General features: G+C 39.2%; 1 protein-coding gene across 2 annotated transcripts in view; it reads right to left on the bottom strand.

The window, feature by feature from the left end:
- Positions 1 to 15,514, bottom strand: part of TLL1 (tolloid like 1) — a gene marked incomplete at its 5' end in the record, with an annotated part of 211,830 nt that extends 196,316 nt beyond the window's left edge. For both annotated transcript variants that reach the window (XM_080797399.1, XM_080797398.1), the window contains one exon: positions 15,346 to 15,514. In XM_080797399.1, the coding sequence (XP_080653525.1) occupies positions 15,346 to 15,514 (169 nt within the window). The remainder of the gene's footprint in view (positions 1 to 15,345) is intronic.
- Between the last annotated feature and the right edge of the window lie 6,008 nt (positions 15,515 to 21,522).

Raw genomic sequence — 21,522 nt, forward strand, 5'->3', positions numbered from 1 at the left:
TTTGAAATGAAATATCATTTTGAAAGAGTTGTTAATTGAGGTTAAAGTCATATTAGTAAAAGTTTTAATAACCATGTGAGAAGAGGTTAAAGAAATTCTGCTTATTTTAAATTAAAACAAGAAAAACCTTACTAATTTGAAAAATTAAAGAGATTAAATAATGGTGGGTTGCTTCTCTATGTTTTCAAAATCAATAAAACAGAAAGCATTAAATATCGGGGCGCCTGGGTGGCTCAGTGGGTTAAGGCCTCTGCCTTCGGCTCAGGTCATGGTCCCAGGGTCCTGGGATCGAGCCCCGCATCGGGCTCTCTGCTCCACAGGGAGCCTGCTTCCTCCTCTCTCTCTGCCTGCCTCTCTGCCTACTTGTGATCTCTCTCTGTCAAATAAATAAATAAAATCTTTAAAAAAAAAAAAAAAAAAAAAAAGAAAGCATTAAATATCAAAATATGGTAAAACACATTCCTGTTCTACATTATAGTAAATTAGTGAAAAGTATAATACGAGCTTTTTCTAACAAGGTTAAAAAGTAATCGTATTTGCCTTAAGGCAGCAAGTCAGTGCAGGTAAACTGTATACTGCTTGCTTCAAGCAGTTTCTTTCCCTTGCAAGTCATAATGGCTAGTTTGAGTTACATGGGGATTTCCTTTCCCCGTGAAATCTGAATTGAATACTTCCAAGTGAAGGGCATGCAAATGTTTACATTTACAATGAAATCTTCACAAAAAATTCATGAAATTTCTGGAGTTCTTGTGCATACCTGAGACTGAATGAATGTCCTAAAAAGTCAGCTAAAACAAATGGTGGCTGGGTCATTACGAACCAAACTAGACATGTGGTATATTCTCATAAAAGACTTTATGTTTACATTTAATATAAGATGATAAATTAATTTTAAATAAAGTCATTTAATCATAATTTATAAATTCCAAAAAGAAATTCATTGATGATGCTCAGCATTATAAAGTCCTTTTTAATATTTAAAACCTTTTATAAAGACTGCTGTTTCTACCAACATGGCAGACTAGGTAACAGAGCTTCCTGCGTAACTAAAATTGGTGGATAAAATATTTTAAAAATCTCCCTGCTTGTATGACAGGATGAGTAAACATTTTCATGTTTGAGTGAAGGAGGGAACACAGAAAAATAGGCAAAAGACTAAAGCCAACTCTCAGGTGAAGGGATTTACCAAGCCTAGTTGACCTGATTATTGAATTTTGTTTTAACCAGGGTTCAGAAGAAGACAGTGCAAGGCTCACCAAAGCTGTTAAGTATAGTAGATAACCACCCCCCCAAAATCTGAGACTCCTAAATCCGGCCTGCCTGAGTATAAGGAAGAATGAAAATTAAATCCATATCACCCCAGGTAACTGTACAAAATCTGATTATCTGGAAGCTTAAAACTAAATAAGAGAGAGAAAAGCAAATATCCTCTCAAATGTCATAGGCAAAAATCATCCCTAAAGTAAGTTTCCATTCTAAATTTATACTACCATGGTAGCCTAATAAACTCAAGCAGATAATTCAGTTTAAACTTGTCCTAAACCGTAAGTAATGCTAAACACTGGACAGAAACAAAAAATAATGCTTTCAATTTACTAAAAGAACAAATAACTCCAATCTTCCACAAAATATTCCAGAGTATTTATGCGGCTAACACAACCTTGACACCAAAACCCAGTAAGAACAATAAAAGAAGTCAGGCCAATTTAACTAATGAACACAGAAACAAAAATTCTAAAGTACATATCAATAAACAGAATACAAGGGTATAAAAAGAATAATGGATTATGTTCAAATTAGGTTCATCCCAGAAATGCAAAATGAGTTACTATTAGTACATCAATTATTCTAATATACCACACTAACTGATAAAATAAAAATAATCGTATCATCTCAGTAAAAGCAGAATTCTTTAATCTGATAAAAAGTATCAATTTTTAAAGACACCAAATAGCATAGTTGATAAGTAATTTAAAACATTCTACTTAAAATTGAGAATAGGGTAACCTAGTCCTCAGTCATCATTTCCAAGTAACACTGGAAAACTATCAGCACATATCAGCAAGAAAACTAAATTAAATTAAAAGCATAGGAATTGTAAAGGAAGAAACAAAGCTGCAGGTTTATTGCAGATAAGTTGATTGCCTGTATGAAGAACATATGGATAAATTATTAATATGAGCGAGAGGTTGGCAAGGATTTGCAGTAAAAAGTAAACATCAAAAATCAAATACATTTCTACACAATAGCCGCAAATGGCTTAAAAGAAATTTTATAAAATACTATATTTATATCATCAAAAAATAGAAAATATATGATATATGTGTCAAAACATGCAGAAAAAAACCTTTATAGTTAAAAATAGTAAAAATGTGTTAAACAGTATTAAAGAAAGTCTAAATAAATGCAGGTACATACCATGTTCATGGATTAGAAGACTCAATATCATAGAAATAATTCTTGCTAAATTAATTCATAGGTTCAAGGCAATTCCAGTCTAAACAGTGGAACATGACAATTGCTTTCAAAGTTAATAAAGAATACCAAAGTCCAAGTATAACCAATATACCCCTGAAGAATAACAACATAAAAACATCAGGTGTGTAAAACTCAAAGGGATCTTAAAACCAAATTTATTTGCTTTACAAAAGACAAACTTTTATTATTATTATTATTATTAATTATTATTATTATTCTGTGTTTCTTACCTTGCTCTTTTGTATCCCTGTTTACCCACTCACTCAAGTGTGCAACCATGGAAACATCATCCTTGAGTCCTCCTTTTCTTCTACCTTCTGACCCTCACCCCAAGGCTATCCACTTGGTGACTGGTCTCTTAAACCTAATCCCTCTTTTCTATAACTACTGCCACAGTACAAATGCAAACACTCATAAACACTTGCCACTATTTTTACTATAGCTGTAACAAGTCTACCTGCTCCCACCTGCTTCTTACCGCCTACAGCTACCATATCAGACCATTCTTTACATACTCAGTTACTTTTAAAAAATAAGGTTGTTATCAAGTCAGTAATCTGATATAAATTTCCAGTAATTCCCCATCCTGTTGAAAAGGGGATCAGGATCACCCTCCCCTGGGCCTTAAAAATCCTTTACATTGCACCTTCCCAAATCATTTCTTGCCAAAGCATAAACACTTACATACTCTCTGCACTACCCACAGTAGACTATTTATCACCTCCCCCCACCTCCTCTTTCATAAAATTCCATGAATTTTCACAGCTTCACTTTTTATCTTAGTTATTTGGCTTTATAAGGTTTTATACCACCTTTTGCCCAAGAGAAAAACATATAAGACTGAGATCTAACTCACCTTTCCTGAGAAGCCTTTCCAATCCCAAACATAATGCATTCCTTCCTCCAAGTTACCACGATATTTTGCTTACTGAACTTTCATACTGACATCTGAAATATGTGTTGCCTTTTTTCAGGTAGATACTGAAATCACTATAGGAGGGGTTATATCTTATATGTATTCCCCCATCTTCCTGAAACACACCAGGTGTAAAATATCGGCTGTATTAGTTTACATCTGTACAGTGCATCACACTTATGCATTTAATCCTTACTTGTTTCATAGATGAAGTAATACTATCCCAATATTAAAAATGATTTTAAGTTCAGCAGCATTAAATAAGTAGACCAAAATAACAGAATTAAACACAGAAGACCCGAGACTTGCACCTAAGTCTCCCGACACAATATCCAGTGCTCTTTAAGTAAAACCACACCACCTAGATTCCCGTGACTAATTTCTATTGGAGTTCATTCCTTACTCTTATAAAAGCTCAAGAATGAAAACCTCCTTTGGCAAAGATTTGTTTGAGAATTTGAGACTCTTCATTAAAAAAAAAAAATGAATACATAAAATGAATTAACTTATGATGAAAAAAGTAGTTCTTTACTAGACAATTCAGATAAATTGAAGGCTTATGAAACTGAATTTTATAGAGATAATTAACAATATACACTGGTATCAAGTGAAAGAATGTATTCAGGATAGATATGCAATTAATTGATATAAGAATGTATCTTTTAATATATTGTACATTTCATAAAATGCTTTAAGCCAGAAAAACTGTCCCATAGATTCTTTGCTGATAGCTCTTGTTCTCTCCATTATGAATACTGACCTCAAACTTGAAAGAACTAATTCTCCCCCCTCCACTGGCTATTTTCTGCTCATTGACAAGCAATCATCTTTCCTGTGAAACAACGAGCAACATTTGATTCTAACGGTAATGTGATACTAACATGTCCTGAAGAGCACATAGGTGATGCCTGCATACCTGGTCACGGTTTTGACAAATTTTTTACAGATGGACAGAGGCTGGCAAAGAGGAATGGGAAATTATGCATAAAAGCTTTCAATGATAATTTTGGCAAAGTCAAGTCAAGGAGCTCCACAGAGATTGCAGCTGCGGTCTGTTGGCTGCCTGGATTTGACCAGAGCCATGAGAAACCTGAGGGGGGACCTTAACAAAAGTGCCCACTAGAGATGTGTAAGCATATTCCTTTCCCTCTCACTGAACAGTACAGGCCATTGACCCTGCAGCTTCCTGGTACCACTTCAGTAGAGCTCTTACTTCTGATATCAGGGACATGAAGATTCAGAAAGCTTTGTAACTTGGACAGTCTTAGAGATTTCTAAACCTCAGAGACTGGTCCCAGAAAATCAAGGGACATCCCCAATGTTACACCCAAATACAACAGAAGAGCCAGTAATGGAAATTACATTTCTTACTACCAATCTAGTTTGTTTTCCAATTGCCATACCACTACCCACAAAAAATTATTTAAAGAAAGTAAAATTTATATATGCTTTTCAAAACCACAGTAGAATACTGCGAGTGAAAAGACTAGACATTTTTTTTTCCTTTACCATTTGTTTTTGCTTCTCCGGGACCTGTAAACAAAGAAAAATTCAACCATGTACATTTAAATACATTTAAGGATAAAGATATTGTGTGAAGGACAGAAACATAATCTAATAGATAATGTGGGAAAATATGACAAAAAGAATTTGAAATTTCTAAATCAAGCTATCTGAGAAAAATAAATGGAAATCAAATTACCAATACCGATTCTTCCAAATAATTGCATAAGTAATTATCGGTTACATCCCATCCCAATCCACTGCCAAATAACAGTCTGCAAAGTACTTTCTTAAAAGTTTTTATGCTCTCCACAAAACTTTCCTCCTCATATATCATGAGTAAAGAAAATTCCAGGGAAGATGTATAAGAATATATATCTTGATTGTCACAATTTATTATAGTACACATTTTCAAATGCATAAATTGAAATAACTTAAGCACAGTTAAGTGATTAGTATATAAGCAACTATTTACACAGAAAATATTATCTACCTAAAAATGATAAAGTTAAAACTTTATACCAGGTCAGGCCTGGTATCATATTTCATACTTCTGGAATTCCAAGGATAAATCCATGTTTCATCCACAGTAAACGTTCAATAAGGGTTTGATGAGTTTATGAATATTTGTAGCTTACAGCCATGTGCTTAAACTTAGCTCTGTGTAAACATAGGATTGTGAGTATCTAAGCTCTTCAAGTTAATCCAGATGGCAAATAAAATCTGTACCAGAAATTACTGAAAGACTATATAGCCAAGATTCTATTCACACATTAGTCAATGTGCATTGAAAATTGTCAATATATTTTGGGTCTATTAAGCATTTGAGGAAATAGCCAAGAGAACAGCACCAAGAAATGTGTATATTAGTAATCCCTGTTACATTTCCAAATCTCCCTCACCTTTCCACTTGGAGATTTAACCTGTCAAATGCAAGATTTAGAGGACTTGGACTATAAATGCATTTTTATATATGACAAGAAAAAAGAACTTTATCTACAAATGTTTTTATAAATATCATCTTCCCACAAATAAGTAGCTGTAATATAAAAAAAAAATCCTCTACCTCCTGTTTTTTGGTACTAGGAGTAAAAATTATACAGTGTTTACAATGTTCCAGACAGAGTGATTTTCACTTTACATTCATGTAATAACACCATGAGGATCATAACAACATCTCCACTTTACAGGTCAGAAGTCTGAAGCATAAGAAGGGTTTTAAAAAGCTGCACACTATCTCCATGTGGGGGAGTCTGGCATTAGAAGTCATGCCCATCTCACTCCAGACCCCAAGTTTTTAACAGGTGCACTATTTTGTCTCCCTGAATTCTTAAAAAAATATTTTGAAACCAATTACAATTTTCAAAAATACACCTATCCAAGAGAGGGAGAGAGAGAGAAAGAAGAGGAAGAAGCAGCAGCAGCAACGTGGCAACACATGGAATCCAGAGTTCTGGATTCAAATTCTGATTCTATCACTGGATGACATATGGTAAGTTACCTTGAAACACTAAGCTACGGGTACCATTCAAAACAGAACTAAGATATAGGGTACTGTCTTCATTTTCATACAGTTTTATATACGAAGCCCCTTCCACCACTGAAAATCTATTCTTTTTTTTTTAAGATTTTATTTATTTATTTGACAGACAAAGATCACAAGTAGGCAGAGAGGCAGGCAGAGAGAGGTGGGAGGAAGCAGGCTCCCCGCTGAGCAGAGAGCCTGATGCGGGGCTTGATCCCAGGACCCTGAGATCATGACCTGAGCCAAAGGCAGAGGCTTAACCCAGTGACCCACCCAGGTGCCCCAGAAATCTATTCTTATTGTAAATTTTTTAATCTTGGAAACATTGGAGTGTATCTTATAATCAATATCTTTTTTTTTTTTTTTCCTGTCACAAGTTCACCCAGCAAATCTCACAAATCTCTTTCCCCACAGAAATAGAAGGCAACACAAACCCCTGATTTAGGTCATTACTTCTGTTATCCATTCCAAATGGCAAATCCTAATTATTCCTTCGCTGGTCACTGCCTGCAGGCCACAGTCTACCCAGGTCCAGATATATACTATTTCTTCCCCTGAGACTAAAATGTACATATAAAAAATGTACCCTTGGTTCTTAAGTTTAGAAAAAAAGAAAACAGAAAAGGTAAGCCTGTTTCTCCAGATTCTGTTCTTACCCATTTGTCTGAGAAAAAATACAAGCAGGAACTCTTCCTCCTAGAACACATGACAATTTGCTAAAAGTAGTATGTTTTCTTCAAAGAAATTGTAATTTAGTAAATATTACATAAAGTATATATTTTGAACATGCCAGACTTCCTAGTCTTGGGAAACCACACTGGAGTTCCAAGAAGTTTAGTTAACCCTATGATCTGCTAAAGCTTTCAAGCTTTTGACCTTAGGGCTTTTAGACAAGTTAGGATTGAAAAGATAGTTATTTAAGAGCCTTCTCACAGCATATTTGTTTTCTCAAAGGCATTCACACATCATTTACATACATAATGTACACAGTAAACCACTTTCCTGCATTGGCTGCATTTGAAAGGATGTTCTTCACACTCTTTATGGGCTCATAATCATGCATTGAATGAATACTCAGACAGCAAATCTAAAGTGTGAAACAATTTAACACATACCACACAGAACTTCAGAGCCTGTGCCAAGAACGGGACACTAATGACGGAATTCTGCTCAAATCTAACTCAGCCTCTGCCTTACTCAACATGAAAAGCCTGCTGTCACAATTAAATACTTGGGACAACGGGCAGCAGTGTCTCCCTGACACTACTTAGCACTCACATATTTCTCTAACTCTATTAAAACTAGTGATGGGCATTTTTATTTGTCCCAAACATAATTGGGCATTTCATTTGCAATTTTCCACACTTAGACAACCCTCTTTTGAAAGGGACAATGGTCTGCCCTATATTATAGTTCATGCAATGGAAAATACTGGCCCCCTGACAAATTAGTGGATGGATCATAAATGCAAGAATGTTGAAGGCAAGACGTATCCTCGCTAAAGAAAATCATTTGCCACAACAGATAGATGCCCGTGGCATAACACCATCACATCAATTTCTAGTCTTAATATGTTTGTACTGGCTGAAGAGCCAGTGCAGGCGATTCAAAGAAAGAAAAGCATCTGAAATACAGAACCTGGGTTCAAGTTCTCACCACTTAGCAAATGCCATGACAGCCCAGCCCCTGAACCTTTCTGAGTCTGTTTCCTCATGTGTCCAAACGGGCTAACAAAAATATTAATCTATGGAGACATGGCGAAGATAAGAGATCATTTAAAATGTTTAATGTGAAAATAGGAACTATGTCATTTTGACACAAGTCACAAAGGCAATTCCCAGTTAGGTGAGACCTATGGGGGTCTAAGAATTCATTCTCTAGAAAGTTCTCCATGTGGCTGTTTTCTAGTTATGTGTGATGTTCTTTCTTAGGATATTTCAACAAAAGTTTAACTTCTACATATGAGGTATACTTAACAACACAATAATCTGAATACAAAACACAAAATATCAGAAACTCTCATCTACTAGGTATTTGTGACCAGAAAGATGAGCCCAGAGGAATGGAGTGGCATCCTTTCAATATCACTAGGCCACAGAACTGATGCCAATGGGGTTCTCAATATCGCTCAAGAATAGAGATTATCCTAATAGACACTTCAAATCTTTTGCATGGCCAAAGAAAAGAGTTCAAAAATGCTCAGATCGGCTACCAGGCCAGGGGCCATTCGAGGAGTCCCTGTGGTACCCAGTCCATGTGCTAACTAACAGTTTAATGCAGATGAAAAATGTAAAGAATGAAGAAACTATTGTACCCTCCTACACCTCCTGCCTTCCCCAACACAAGAATTGTCATTAATAGGAAGTTCACAACATAGGAAAGACATCAAATGCCATAGTAAATATACGCTTTGTGACTCTATCCCCACATAACTCCCCTGATTTGTAAAATGGTGTAGTGTGTTAAAAACTGTTGAAATGTTGTTTTTTAAACATTAAGGTGCATTCTTTGAGTAGGATACTAATACACCACATTAGATTTTGTTTGGGAAAAATAATACATGTGAGAATACTTCTGGTCTTCTTAATGTATGGTTTTCAACTTTTTACAACTATTAGCAATCAAGAAAGTGTTGTGTTTTTTGGTTTTTGGGTTTTTTTAAATATGGTCCATAGCAAATAGTTTAGCTCAAATTCTAAATGTAAATTGCAAGAGAAGAGCTGAGTAAGACAAATGCCTCCTTGGTTCACTTTCTGGATTTCAATTAACACCTAATTTACAATACTTCTTAATACAAATATATAGCTGAGCTCCTTAAAACAGCCTGACAGGATTAGCACATATTTTGTAAAGAGCTGACAAAACAAGCATTCCATTAGCCAACCCACAATGTCTCAAATCTAATAGTCAATATCCCATTTTCAGGGCTGACAATGGCAAGAACTAAATAAATAACCAAGGGATTCCCTCCCTCCTACTTTCTGGGAAAGAACACATTCTATGCAATTCATTCCATAGCTTTAAGGCTATATTTTTTTTTTTTAAGGTTCCTCCCTAAGCATCATTTTTCAATAGATAACTAAAGGAAATAAACCACTAAAGCCATATTGCTAAATCATTCCAATGGATCCGGGGCTATGGAGAGGACTATTCACGCCTTCATTTAGGAAGGATAAGTCCAGGATTAATTCCAGATCTCAGAATATTAAATAACTGTAAGAGGCCTCAAAATTGCCCCAGTAGAGGATATCTACATCCCCCAAAACCTTTACAGGCACCTGAACCTCGGCCTGGCGCAGACCTAGCTATGGGCTCAAGATGCTGCGGGGGGCTCTCCTACAGTTCAGGGGAGCAGCGCAGCTCCCTTCCCCCCACCTCCCCAGACACCAGATGGTCCCAGCAGGATGTGCAAGGCCTCATTTTAAATGGATTATTTACCTCTATCTTTTCTGAGCATTCTTAGAAAAGCTTAGGGAGGTCCTAGCTTTAAATATTTTAAGCAGATGGGTCTAAGGTGATATTAAAAACAATAGATAATATTCTAAAGAGACAAAAGGTAATAATGGTAAATCACTAGCACCTGTTACCATCTACCTGAGTTCTAGAAAAATTTAAAGGCTAATCTCTGTCCAATACACTCGCTGATGAAGAGGCCTAAGAGATCATTAATGTGACTAATATTCTTAAGGTTTACAAAAATGTGATGTTAACTACAGACAAGTGACACTAAGTTTTAAATCAGGGAAGCTGCTAAGATACACAAAAATAAGATTCTTACATATACCATAGGAGAGACAATATGGTTTCTGTAGAAAAAGCCAGACATGGCACACATTAGGTTTTCATAGAAAAGTGAGCCATCATGATGGCAAGACGAAAAGTGTGGAATTATACACTAACTTTCTCAAAAAGCCTTTGCAAGGCTCTCACACACTTTTAACTGTCCCACTGTAGACTAAGGAGGCCTAAACAGGGAAGGGAGGACTCAAACACCACCTACTGAGCTGGAAATCATAAAGATTCCATTAATTACTACCCGAACTGCCTGAATGAAGGGCTTCCAGCTAGATTTTCAACTCGCAAATGACAGAACCCTCACTGGAGGCCAAAAATGGGAAGATCTCAGGAGACTACGTGTAAATAAACAAGCAAAAAGGAGCTTGAAAACTGGCTGACTCTATATTTAAGAAAATATATTTTCTTAAACTGAGGGATATATTTAAGAAAAAAATAGTCTATCTAATTCATACCTAGTAACAGGAACTGCCATTTATGGGCCCAAAATGGACATGGACCCTCACAACAAGGGCTACAGAATCACTATTGGCAAATGATGAACAGAATTTGATTATATAGGATATAATGTTTCTCCAACCCTTCTGCAAAAACTTACTTCGGCCACTTCCAAGTTGGCGTCGGAAGCAGGAGGAAGGAAAAGAAAAAAAGAAAAAACAAGCTCTGAGGAATGAAAACTAAGAGAAGAGGAGCTGGTGAAGAGAAGCCACTGTATGAAATGCATTTTTAACATGAGGGTTTGGCAACCAACAGAGGTGCTGACCAAGAAATATACGTTTCAATATTTAATATCATGAAAGAATAAAGTCAACACAGGGTTGAACATCAAATTCTAAAACATCATACCTAGGAGGCTGACTCTGAAGCTAGAAAAGACAGCGCTGAGGACCAAAAGAATGAGAAGATCTTACCAAGAGATTATAAACTTATGAAAATCATCCCAGGAATTAGTATACTAGGACACTGGGACCCTGAATATAAAGAACAGCAGAAAGAAGAATCCTTTAGGAAGTCAAAAGCCTATTTCTAGGTAAACAGGCCTGCATATGCCACTCTAAAGGCAAATTTAACCTTGCAAGTCACTGACCTTTAATCATGTTTGGATTTTTTCCAGGAAAAGGAGACATTTACTCAGAAGATTCAGGATAGAAAGGGTTTATTTCAAGGTGTTCATACTTATCCAAAAGGATGAGGACAAGCTTCTGGACAAACATTTTACGTCATCAGTCTCCTCAGCCTCTGCCCATCATTCAAAATACTAAATTCTTCAGTCCTCTTTATTACATATCCTATTTTCAATTGCCTGAGCTTTCCTGCTATCCCCTTAAATACAAAAAGAGAAAAGAACGGAGGGAAGGAAGTAGGGAATACAGACTTGGTTTATTGGGTCTCTGCTTTTCCAGGTAATCTCCAGACAAATCTGAGAGATTACCTTGCACACCTAATTTTCCCAGGCTCTTCACAGATATTAATACTCCGATTAACACCTATTGGAGCAGTACAACACTGAAACAGGATACCTCAGTCTCTGTTCTGGAATGACTTCCTGCAGCATCAGCTTCCCAGTGTCCCTTAGGAACCTTCTGAACTAGAGAGAGTAAGATTGCAAACTCAGGTGGCTATGTACTATGCTGAAGAAAGACAATCAGATATCTCTTTGAATTACCTGCATCTTTGTGTTTATCTATATATAGAGAGAGATTAATTACCTAAATTCTGTCCTAATGGATTTGACTATATAAATATATCTTAAGTTACACTGCACTAACTTACCTACTTTCACTTATACCAAAATGGCTTTCTAAGTGAAATTAGAAATTCAATTAACACAAGGCTTCCTTTCTGTCCAATAGTTTCATGAACTTGAAATTAGAGTTCTCATAGGTATAAAAATTATAGTATTTCACAAACATATTAAGAATGGCACAGTTTTAACAATTTATATTAATAATATTTCTTCTTGGGTAACATTACTGGTTAAAATAGAAATTTGTAGATAAGGGATGAAGATCAGTATTTATAGTCTATAGATACTGAGAAGGAATTGAGAACTAACTAGTACCAACAGTGGTAATCTATTACTGGGATAAACATTAAAAAGCAGGTATGATACCTATCTTCAAAGACTTTATATTGTAATTGGGTTTGGAAAAGATGAAACTATCTTCTTACTCATTTCATGCTTATCAGATATGAAAGTCCCTGCACTTCTATTAGTCTAGATTCTAGGTAAACCTGGACAAATTTCTATTGTTTGCATTTCAAGGAAGGCCTCCAAAAGGCCAGCTAAGGATACAACGTCATTATTTTATCTATCTATCTATCTAACTGCATGCCAGATTTTGCAGACAGGAAACTTCAAATCAAGTTCTGGTTAATCTTAACAACCATCTGACCTTGTGGAGCATCTGTTTTCCTATCTGTGTAATAGGAAGATTAACAAGTTTCACCATATTGGGCTGTGTGTTGATCTGAAATAATGTACTAAAAAGTGCTTAAAATCTATAAAGCTGTAAGAGAAGTTCAGAAAGGACACTTTATGGTCCATGCCCTCCACTCTGCTCTTTGGAAAGGGCAGATTAAAGGTGCCCCAGAATCTCGAGAGCACCCTCTCTGGCTTCTGTGTGGCCTTCTTCCACAGATCCATCCTCATATTTCTTATTTTAGTGACCTTTTTTTACTCTTGTTTTGGGAGTTCAGTGTGCTATTTAATCTTTTTTTCCTGTTATTACAACTTCTACTTGTCTTATACAGTGCCAAAAGGGAGGCCACCAAAAAAAAAAAAAAAAAAAAAAAAAAATTGCCACTCTTTAGCCAAGATGGCAAATTAAATCCTTTCATGTCACTAAATTTAAAAAGCAGGGTTGATCATTTAAAAACTGATCTCAGATTTTAGATAAATTACTCAGCTTTCCACTTGGGTCATTCTTATTTCTTTTTCATTATACATATACAATATACACATAGACACAGGTATGCCTCTTGTACTCAAAGGTTATGCTCTAAAATAAACCAGTATTAAAGGAAAAACAAAAATTAAATGCTCTTAAAGTTTTTTTTCTTGCCCTAGATGTTTATTTGCTGAGGATAATAAACATTCATGCTTGAGGCGGATTTCAATACACATGGTGCAACCACTTAAATTTTAAAATTAAAAACATTCTTAAATAGAAAAAAAAACTAGTTATGCTCACAGAACCTTATTCTGGACAATTTCTAACATAAGATAAGCCTAAAAAACATACTTTCTGAAATGGTACTAGCTAATTTTTGACACTTTTTATATTCATATTTGAAATTAATGATTTTTAGAAGGCATAAACTTTTTCTTGAATCTGTATAGAAAACTATATTGTCCTGAAATCAGGCCAATGTATACATATGCACTGTTTTTTTCATATTAATAGCTGGTCGCATCTTTCATACAACAGAACCTCAGAATAGATGTTTTCCTAGACAATCTTTAGAAATACCACGTCATTTCTACTTTACCTAAAACAAGAAAATACACAATTTTCACCCAGTTGCAAACATGATTCAAACATAATTTCTCAATAAAAAGTATGTTTGGGGAGTTGTATGGTACTGAATTCTGGTTGTCCAGCCACTAGTCCACCCATCACAGCACAATGGTGTCTTGTTCCACAAACCATCAGGGAAGGCCCGAGAAACTTCCGGTGGGACAGACTGAGTGTTAAAGGTGAGAGGAGGAAACTTATAAACAAAATAGAACTAAGTCAGAATCCCAAGTTCCAGACTGACGAGTTTCTACTAAGCTACCCTGTTTTGAAATAACCATCTCCAGTAAGCATGCATGAAGAAAGATCTGATAACGTGCACAGAACACTCATAGGCCCTTGGTCAAAGCCATGTGTCATCAACGGTACAAATTAACAAGGGAATTTCCAGTATTTTCCTTCACCATGTGCACTTCTCCTTCCTTTGGGACCAAGAAAGGTTCAGTCAGGTTTACCTAGCTATGAAAGGAAAAGAAATCGCAGTCACATCCCGACCCAGCCCGCACAGAATCCAAAGACACGGAGGAACTCTGGATGCTCTGCCCACTCCCTTCCCCTCAGCTTCGCCAAAGCCCACACCTCTAGAGACTGGACAGAACGTGCCTTTAGCGTACAAACAACTCTGTGGAGTCGGCCCCAACAACCCTTGTAACCTTCCTTCCGAAGTCAGTCTTGAGTCCACAATGAATTCGGTTCACCTCAACCTCAAGTCCGCGGGACCAGGAACCTGGAGGCCCCCCGGAGTCCCGGGACACTGCGCTCACGTGGTCACCGGCTGCGGCACGTGCGGCTGCGACCTGAGGCGGCGGGAGGGAAGCACCGCCCCGAGCGGGAGGGGAGACCCGCCGAAGCGCTGGACGCGCGGCGGAGAGGGGAAGGTCCCGGGGCGATCCCTGACGCGCGAGGAGAAGCTGAGCTTCAGGCCGTGCAGGTCAAACAGCAGTTCCCGGGGCGTGTACACAGGAAGGAAGGCGCAAGTTTGGATGGGGTAACAACTTGGAGCTTTTTTTTTTTTTAAGGTTTATTTTAAATGGGCAAAATCATTTGAATTCCATCTAGCGTGAGAGTTTCCAAGGTCGTCACAATCCCCTTCTCGCCTGGATCCCACACTTGAGATCCCTGGCAAAAGAGGGAGCAAAGGTGTCCCGAGGTGGCAATTCCATCCCCGCCCATCTTTTGGGGAACTCTAACCAACTCGGTCTCGGGCGAACATTCGGGAACCGCACCCTGGAACAAAGAGGAGGTGTAGTCCCCTCCAGATGCATATAGCCCGCTGAGTGCTGGTATTTAAAACCCACGGCAAGCCAGCTGTGTTTACGGCTTATTCCATTTTGCTGGGGGAGGGGAAGGGAATCCGAACTCTGGACATTTTTCCCAAACTGAGAGCCGGGAGCTTGGCATGCGATCCCACTAGCACAGAACTCCAGTCAACTCGGGCCGTGGCGACTGCCACTTGGGGGTGGGGAGGAGAAGGAAAGGAGGGCAAGGATGGAGCGACGGAGGGGCTGGCGAGAGAGAGAAGGAAACAGGTGAGCTCCCACCGCCAGCCCTCGGAAATCCAGCGCGGCAGCCCCCAGCACGCCACAGTCCCGACACGGAGAGGCACTTACCGGCTTTACAAGGGTCCTTGTAGTCTATCGTCTCCGCTTTATCCTCTTCGTTCCCATCAAAAGTGTAGTCATAATCGAGTCCAGCGCAGACCCAAAGCTCCCCATAGAAAACAATCCCCGAGGCCACCAGCCAAAGGAGCATCCTCGGGGGAAGCGTTTCCAACCCCATCCTCCTCCCCTGGAGGAAAAGGAAGGGACGGGACCGGGAGGTGAGGCGTCCGCGGTCCGCGCTGATGTGCGGCGCGAAGGGAACCGGTGTTGCCCTCCCTGCCGGGAGGCTCCTCAGCGACACTGGGGTGTTCAGGTGTCCGGAGACATACGGGTGCCGTCGGGACAGTAGAGAGGGCAAGAAGTGCCTGTTACCCCCCAGTTGCAGGGAGAAGTTGGCTAGGGGCCTGCGGGTGGGCGGAGGGCAGGTGAGGAGCTCGGCTCCGGGAGACTGGGAGGGGCAGCTGCGGGCAAACTCGGCTCTGACGGAGCGGGCGCTCGCTGCCTGCCAGGTCGTCCTTCTGGCGGCCGAACTTCCCGCGGCCGCGGCTGGGCGAGCGGCGCCCCGCCGGCTCAGCTGCCACGGAAGCTCGGGCTCCCGCGCCGCGCCCCCGCCGCTGCCAGGACCCGGAGGTAGAGCGCGAGCTGCCGCCGCCGCCTGCGCCCGCCGCCGCCGCCGCCGCTCGGGGAAGATGAATCCGGTCTGCACATCAGCACATCTGAACTGAAAGGGGAGACCGAGGAAGGGGGTGGGGGGCAGGCATTTCTACGCCGCGAGACCTTAGAAGCCTGCAGAAGCCAGCAATCAACTGACTGGAAAGAGCAAAAGTGTGAGGATTTGGGGATGCACCGTTTGCCTGCCCCCCACCCCGTCTTTTTACCCTCTTCCTAACTTGAAAAAAAAAAAAAAATCTTCGCAGCATCTAACCCAATCACTTGCATCCTGCTTACTTATTCATACAATCAGGGTCAGGATCCGGGCCACAGCCTCCTCTCTGACTTCTTTTGATAGCCTTATACAAACAAACAGACACGAGCGCGCTGACAATTCCATTTATATTTTACTAAAGATAAAAATGAATATATTATGTATCTGCGTCCGCGAACAGCATTTAATAGATGATGTACGTGTCAGCCAAGAGTGCCAGACCGGGGGTGGCGCGAGGGATCGTGATAACTTAGCTGCAAACCTTTACTTCCCCTCCCCCCAAATAAACAGCGGGTGTGTGTTTCTTTCCTTTGCTGCGGTTTAACCTTAGTGCAGCCCGGGCATGGAGGAAAAGTGTCTGAGCCTTCGTGACTTGGCTAAGGAAATAGACTGCTTTAAAAGTCCCCCAACCAACAAAGTTTTGCTAAGAAGTAAGATCCCCAGAACTGCAATTTAAAAGAAAAGAAAAAAAATCCAAAATCAAGTTACAGATTGCAGCAGCAGGAAACGCTAAGACCTTGCTGATGGGCTGGCGCTATGGCTCACGTGGGCGCAGGAAGGGAAGTTGGAAGGAATACTTGGGAAGCAAATTTTCTATGACAGCTCTGGCGCCCATGCCCGGAGTTGCTCAGTATCCTTCGGCTTCAGTTGTTTTACTTCTGAGGAAAGTGTGTAAAACCTGGCAGCAGGATCAGCGAGTAAACCACATGTCAGCCTAGCAGACGCAAGACAAACACAGGTTGTGGGAAATTGGGGAGGAAAAAAAATCAGAGGAAATCTCTGCAAAACCCCTGTTGTGAGCAATTCAGTGGTTTCCCCACATCTGCAAGTAGTTTCCAAAATAGGTGAGAGGACTTCTCCTCCCCCAGACTGGTGATTGGGAGTCTTGCCTTTTCAAACTAAATCTTGAACTGTCACTTTAGCGGGGACTTTTAATTGTTGCCTTTACATCTTTATTTAACATTTAAGTGTTCCCCTTTCCCAAGTAACCATCAGTATACAGTATCATCTAGAGGAAAATAGGAAAGTAACTGCCCTCCCATCCACAACATACTTTTGACAGGTAGACCCAATTAGCTTAGGGGATTTGACCAGGTTTTATGGTTGTAAAAGAAAAATTGGAGGCTAAAATTGAAGAAGTGTCATCTTTTTCCCACTTAAACTAAGACTGAAAGGATGGGAGGACTAGGTAGAACTGATTTGATATTCCTGGCAAAACTGTGCCTTTCTCAGAGGCCAATGCAGTAATGGAGCCTTCCTTCTGTAGATCTCAAACTTTTAACCCCAGGTCACAGAACAGACAGCAGATCTGAAAAGAACATGTTCAATAAGTAGGTAGAGGTATTTAGGTTTTGAAATCTCTTGCTGAGTCATTCTCAAATTCTTTTACCCATCCAAAAAAAAAAAAAAAAAGGTTTGCATAATTAATAATGGTGTTGCTCTAGTGCAGGGCTAAACAAGAATGTATTCTGCTTACCCCATCTGAATGCCCAGAAAAGCAACTTTCCTTTAGAAGATTCTTGCTCTTGAGCTGCTGAAACCGTCCTACTTACTATCCCCAAACCTTGAAAATGTCCCTTGTGAATCCAAAGGACTGCAAATATCTCCTTAGACTATTTTACCAAGGGTAAATTTGCAAGACTTTGTACCTGGTGATTTTCTAAGCACCACTGATTTTGTAGGAATTAGTATGTTCATTCATTTTTCCTGGAAAAAAAATAGTAACATATAGGGACATCTGCCTCCTTATATAATGGTGCCTATTATGGATTCCTTACAGAAGTTATCATTGCTTTTATAAATTTACATTCTAGATTTAGAATGATTGACATAGTAAAACCTCAAATCAAAATATAGAAATGTTTCTTTATGGCTAAAATAGCTGTGGAGAATAGTCATTTACACCACAATATCCTAGGCCTCAATCCCTGATTTACTTACATAATTTTAAAACATTTATTAAATCTAACTCTACAGTAATAAAATACCTACCTTTAACTTTTATTTCTGTAGTTGCTATGATTGCAAACTAACCATAGATTTTGCCCTGTCTATTAAAAAAAAACATAAATTTGCAAGAATTTAAAGAAAACAAAAAATAAGAAAATGCATATGACCAAAGAGTTGAAGCCTCAGTCAGAATGTAGCCAAAAACGTGTGCAGTATGTGAATATAATCTCCTCAGGAAGATAAAAAAAGAGGTGATTGATTGCTTTAGTAAGATGTGCTGAAGTAACCTTGACTTCTAGCTGGCAGCTGCTTCTGATCACCTCACCACCTGCAGCAGGACCCCATCAACCCCCAGCAATGCAGGGAATAAAGCCACCAAGAGAGTTGAAGCAATAGGTAACTCTATGCCAATTGGCATATACATCTGCTATCCCAGTAATTAAAATAAACTTACCCTGTGGATAATGTGAATTAGAAATGTGTATTTTGGAAGGGCCTAGATGGCACAGTGGTTAAGCATCTGACCCTTGATGTGGGCTCAGGTCAGGATCTCAGGGTCCTGAGATGGAGCCTGGGTCTACTCTGCACTTGGGAGGAGTCTGCTTGAGATTCTCTCCCTCTCCCTCTGCCTCTTCCCCCCTCCCTCCCTCTCCCCCTCTCTCCTTTTCCCTCTGCCCCTCTCCTCATGCTCTTTCACTCTCTTCCCCTCTGCTGCTCCCCCATGCTCTCTCCCTTTCTCTCTCCCTCTCCCTCTGTCCCTCCCATTCATGTTCTTTCTCAAGTAAATAAATAAATCTTTTTTTTTTTTTAAAGATTTATTTGAGAGAGGGAGAGAACACATGCAAGAGGATAAGCAAGGCAAGGAGCAGAGGGAGAAGTAGATTCTCTACTGAGCAGGGAGCCTGATGTGGGGCTCTATCCCAGGACCCTAGGATCATGACCTGAACCTAAAGCAGACACTTAACAAATGAGCCACCCAGGTGCCTCACTTTGAAAGAAAGAAGGAAAGAGAGAGAGAAAGAAAGGAAGAAAGAAAGAAGAAATGTCTATTTTTTTTAATCTAGCGGTTTCGTGAAAAGCTAGTTGTTATTGTTTTTTGTTATGAAGCCAAGAAATACATGAATATATCCTTCTCATGACCCTTGTTTAAAAAAAAGATAATTCAGATGAGAATGGAATAAAATGTGTTTCTGTCTCTCCCTTGGTCTCATTCCCCCTTGTCTAAAGTAGAAACTATTAACCTGTTAATCAGTAGTATTTACAGAGACTGACTCCTATGAAATTGTCTTATCTACAGATTAAAAACAGCAAATACTGACAATTTCATATGGTTCAAACTATTACTTCAAAGCTTAAAAAAAACCCTGATTTGTATTAATGCTACTGTTCATCTGAGCTAAATTATATTCATCTCAGTTAAATATTTTTAAATGAGAAGATGATTCTCAGGACCTAAATGGCCTCTGACTTCCACATTTTTAATTGAACATTCTATGATTTTTTATATCACATTATCTCATATGTCACTATTGCAGGATGCTCCCAACTCTTGGTAATTAGGATGACACTACATTCAATCAAAATCTGTCTTTATTGCTCTTTCCTAAGTAACAAATATAGTGTCAGAGACAGAATGAAAAAGTGAACAGAAGGTAGTATTTGCTTCACAACAAAAGTGTTACAGAAGGTGTTTGTTTGTTTGTTAAGAAAAAGACATACATCTCCCCCAGGAAATGAAAATAATAATAATAATAATAATAAAGAACCTTCCTCCTGCAATGGATTCTGGTCTGAGTACAGCCCACTGACCTAAGAGTCTCTCGTTATTCCTTGGTACTTGCTAGTTTGCTGTATTACGTTCTTCTCTAGCATATCCTCACTGTGGGGGACAGAGATCCCCTTTGTTGTTATGGCTTTTAGCCACTCCAGACCTTTTAACTCTCCCTTTCACCCCATTCATATATGACCATCTACAGCGCACATATGCTGTATCTTATCTTCTTTCCTCTTAGGGTCTCTCTCTCTCTCTCTCTCTCTTTCTCAGCCCTGAGCAAAGCAATATAGCATCTCTTAATTCTACTTCAGTGTCCTAAAGTGTGGTAAAACTCCCAATACCACATGAGATCATTTTAGGTAACATAGTGATAAACTCCTTTAAAAAAAAAAAACAGTTACATATGTGTGTATATTATATATACATATATTACTAAAATTAGTTATTAACAAATTTGCAATTGCATATGTTTCTCATGCCACTTGGGTTAAAAAAACAAGTTATTTGCTTTATGAAATTAAGTCAATAAGAGAGGTGGCACATGAAGGTTAACTGATGTTTGGTAAACACAGATCTCATTTAATTCCTAAGTCCCCTTAAAACCTCATGCTCTCTGTGGACAACAACCTTTTTGCCCCTTCCGCACAGCAAACCTCAATCTATTGCCTCTCTTGCTTACTTATCACTCATTCTCATTTCCAGGAGCGCAATGCGGAAAGGCTATGTTTGGACACGGGACCTGCATGTGTTTACCGTTAGCACTTTCAGTTAGTTCGCTTGTTTAAGTTCGTACTTGGGGTTTAAGTCTCAGGAAGAGCCACTGACTTGTTTGTTCAGAAAGCAAGTATTATTGCCTAACGACATCTGGAAATGATTGCATTCTTCATTCAGGCATCAGCTCGCCAAAGGGAAATGGAGGGAATGGGATGGAGTAAGAAGAAAGTCATCTCATTTCTCACCTGATGGGACGCTACGTTCGAGTCTGCCAACAGATATTCAATTGTGTGACCTCTAGGCCTGCACTGAATCCTCACTGTTTTCCCCGGAATACCTAGCTAGGGAGGCACAAAAGTATGGAGCTCTGAAATCATCCCCCAGTCAAAATTCCAACACTCTGCTTCCTAGCTGGGTAATGGTAACTTTGAACCCACTTTTTTAAGCTCATCTGTCCTCACTTTCTTCATCCATAAAACAGGGATAATCTTAAGGGTAATAACATTTCATGGAGTTGTTACAAGAATTAAGTTAGTTAATATGTGTAGTGTGCTTTACAGTTTCTGTAGGTAGTGCATTTCTTTTTTTTTTTTAAGATTTTATTTATTTATTTGTCAGGGAGAATGAGAGAGTGAGCACAGGCAGAGGCAGAGGGAGAAGCAGGCTCCCCGCGGAGCAAGGAGCCCGATGTGGGACTCGATCCCAGGATGCTGGGATCATGACCTGAGCCGAAGGCAGCTGCTTAACCAACTGAGCCACCCAGGCGTCCCAGGTAGTGCATTTCTGGTATGTGTTTGCTATTATCATCATCTTAAGTGAGTTC

Source organism: Martes martes (genome assembly GCF_963455335.1).
Source record: "Martes martes genome assembly, chromosome: 2".
In the NCBI taxonomy this organism is placed as follows: Eukaryota; Metazoa; Chordata; class Mammalia; order Carnivora; family Mustelidae; genus Martes; species Martes martes.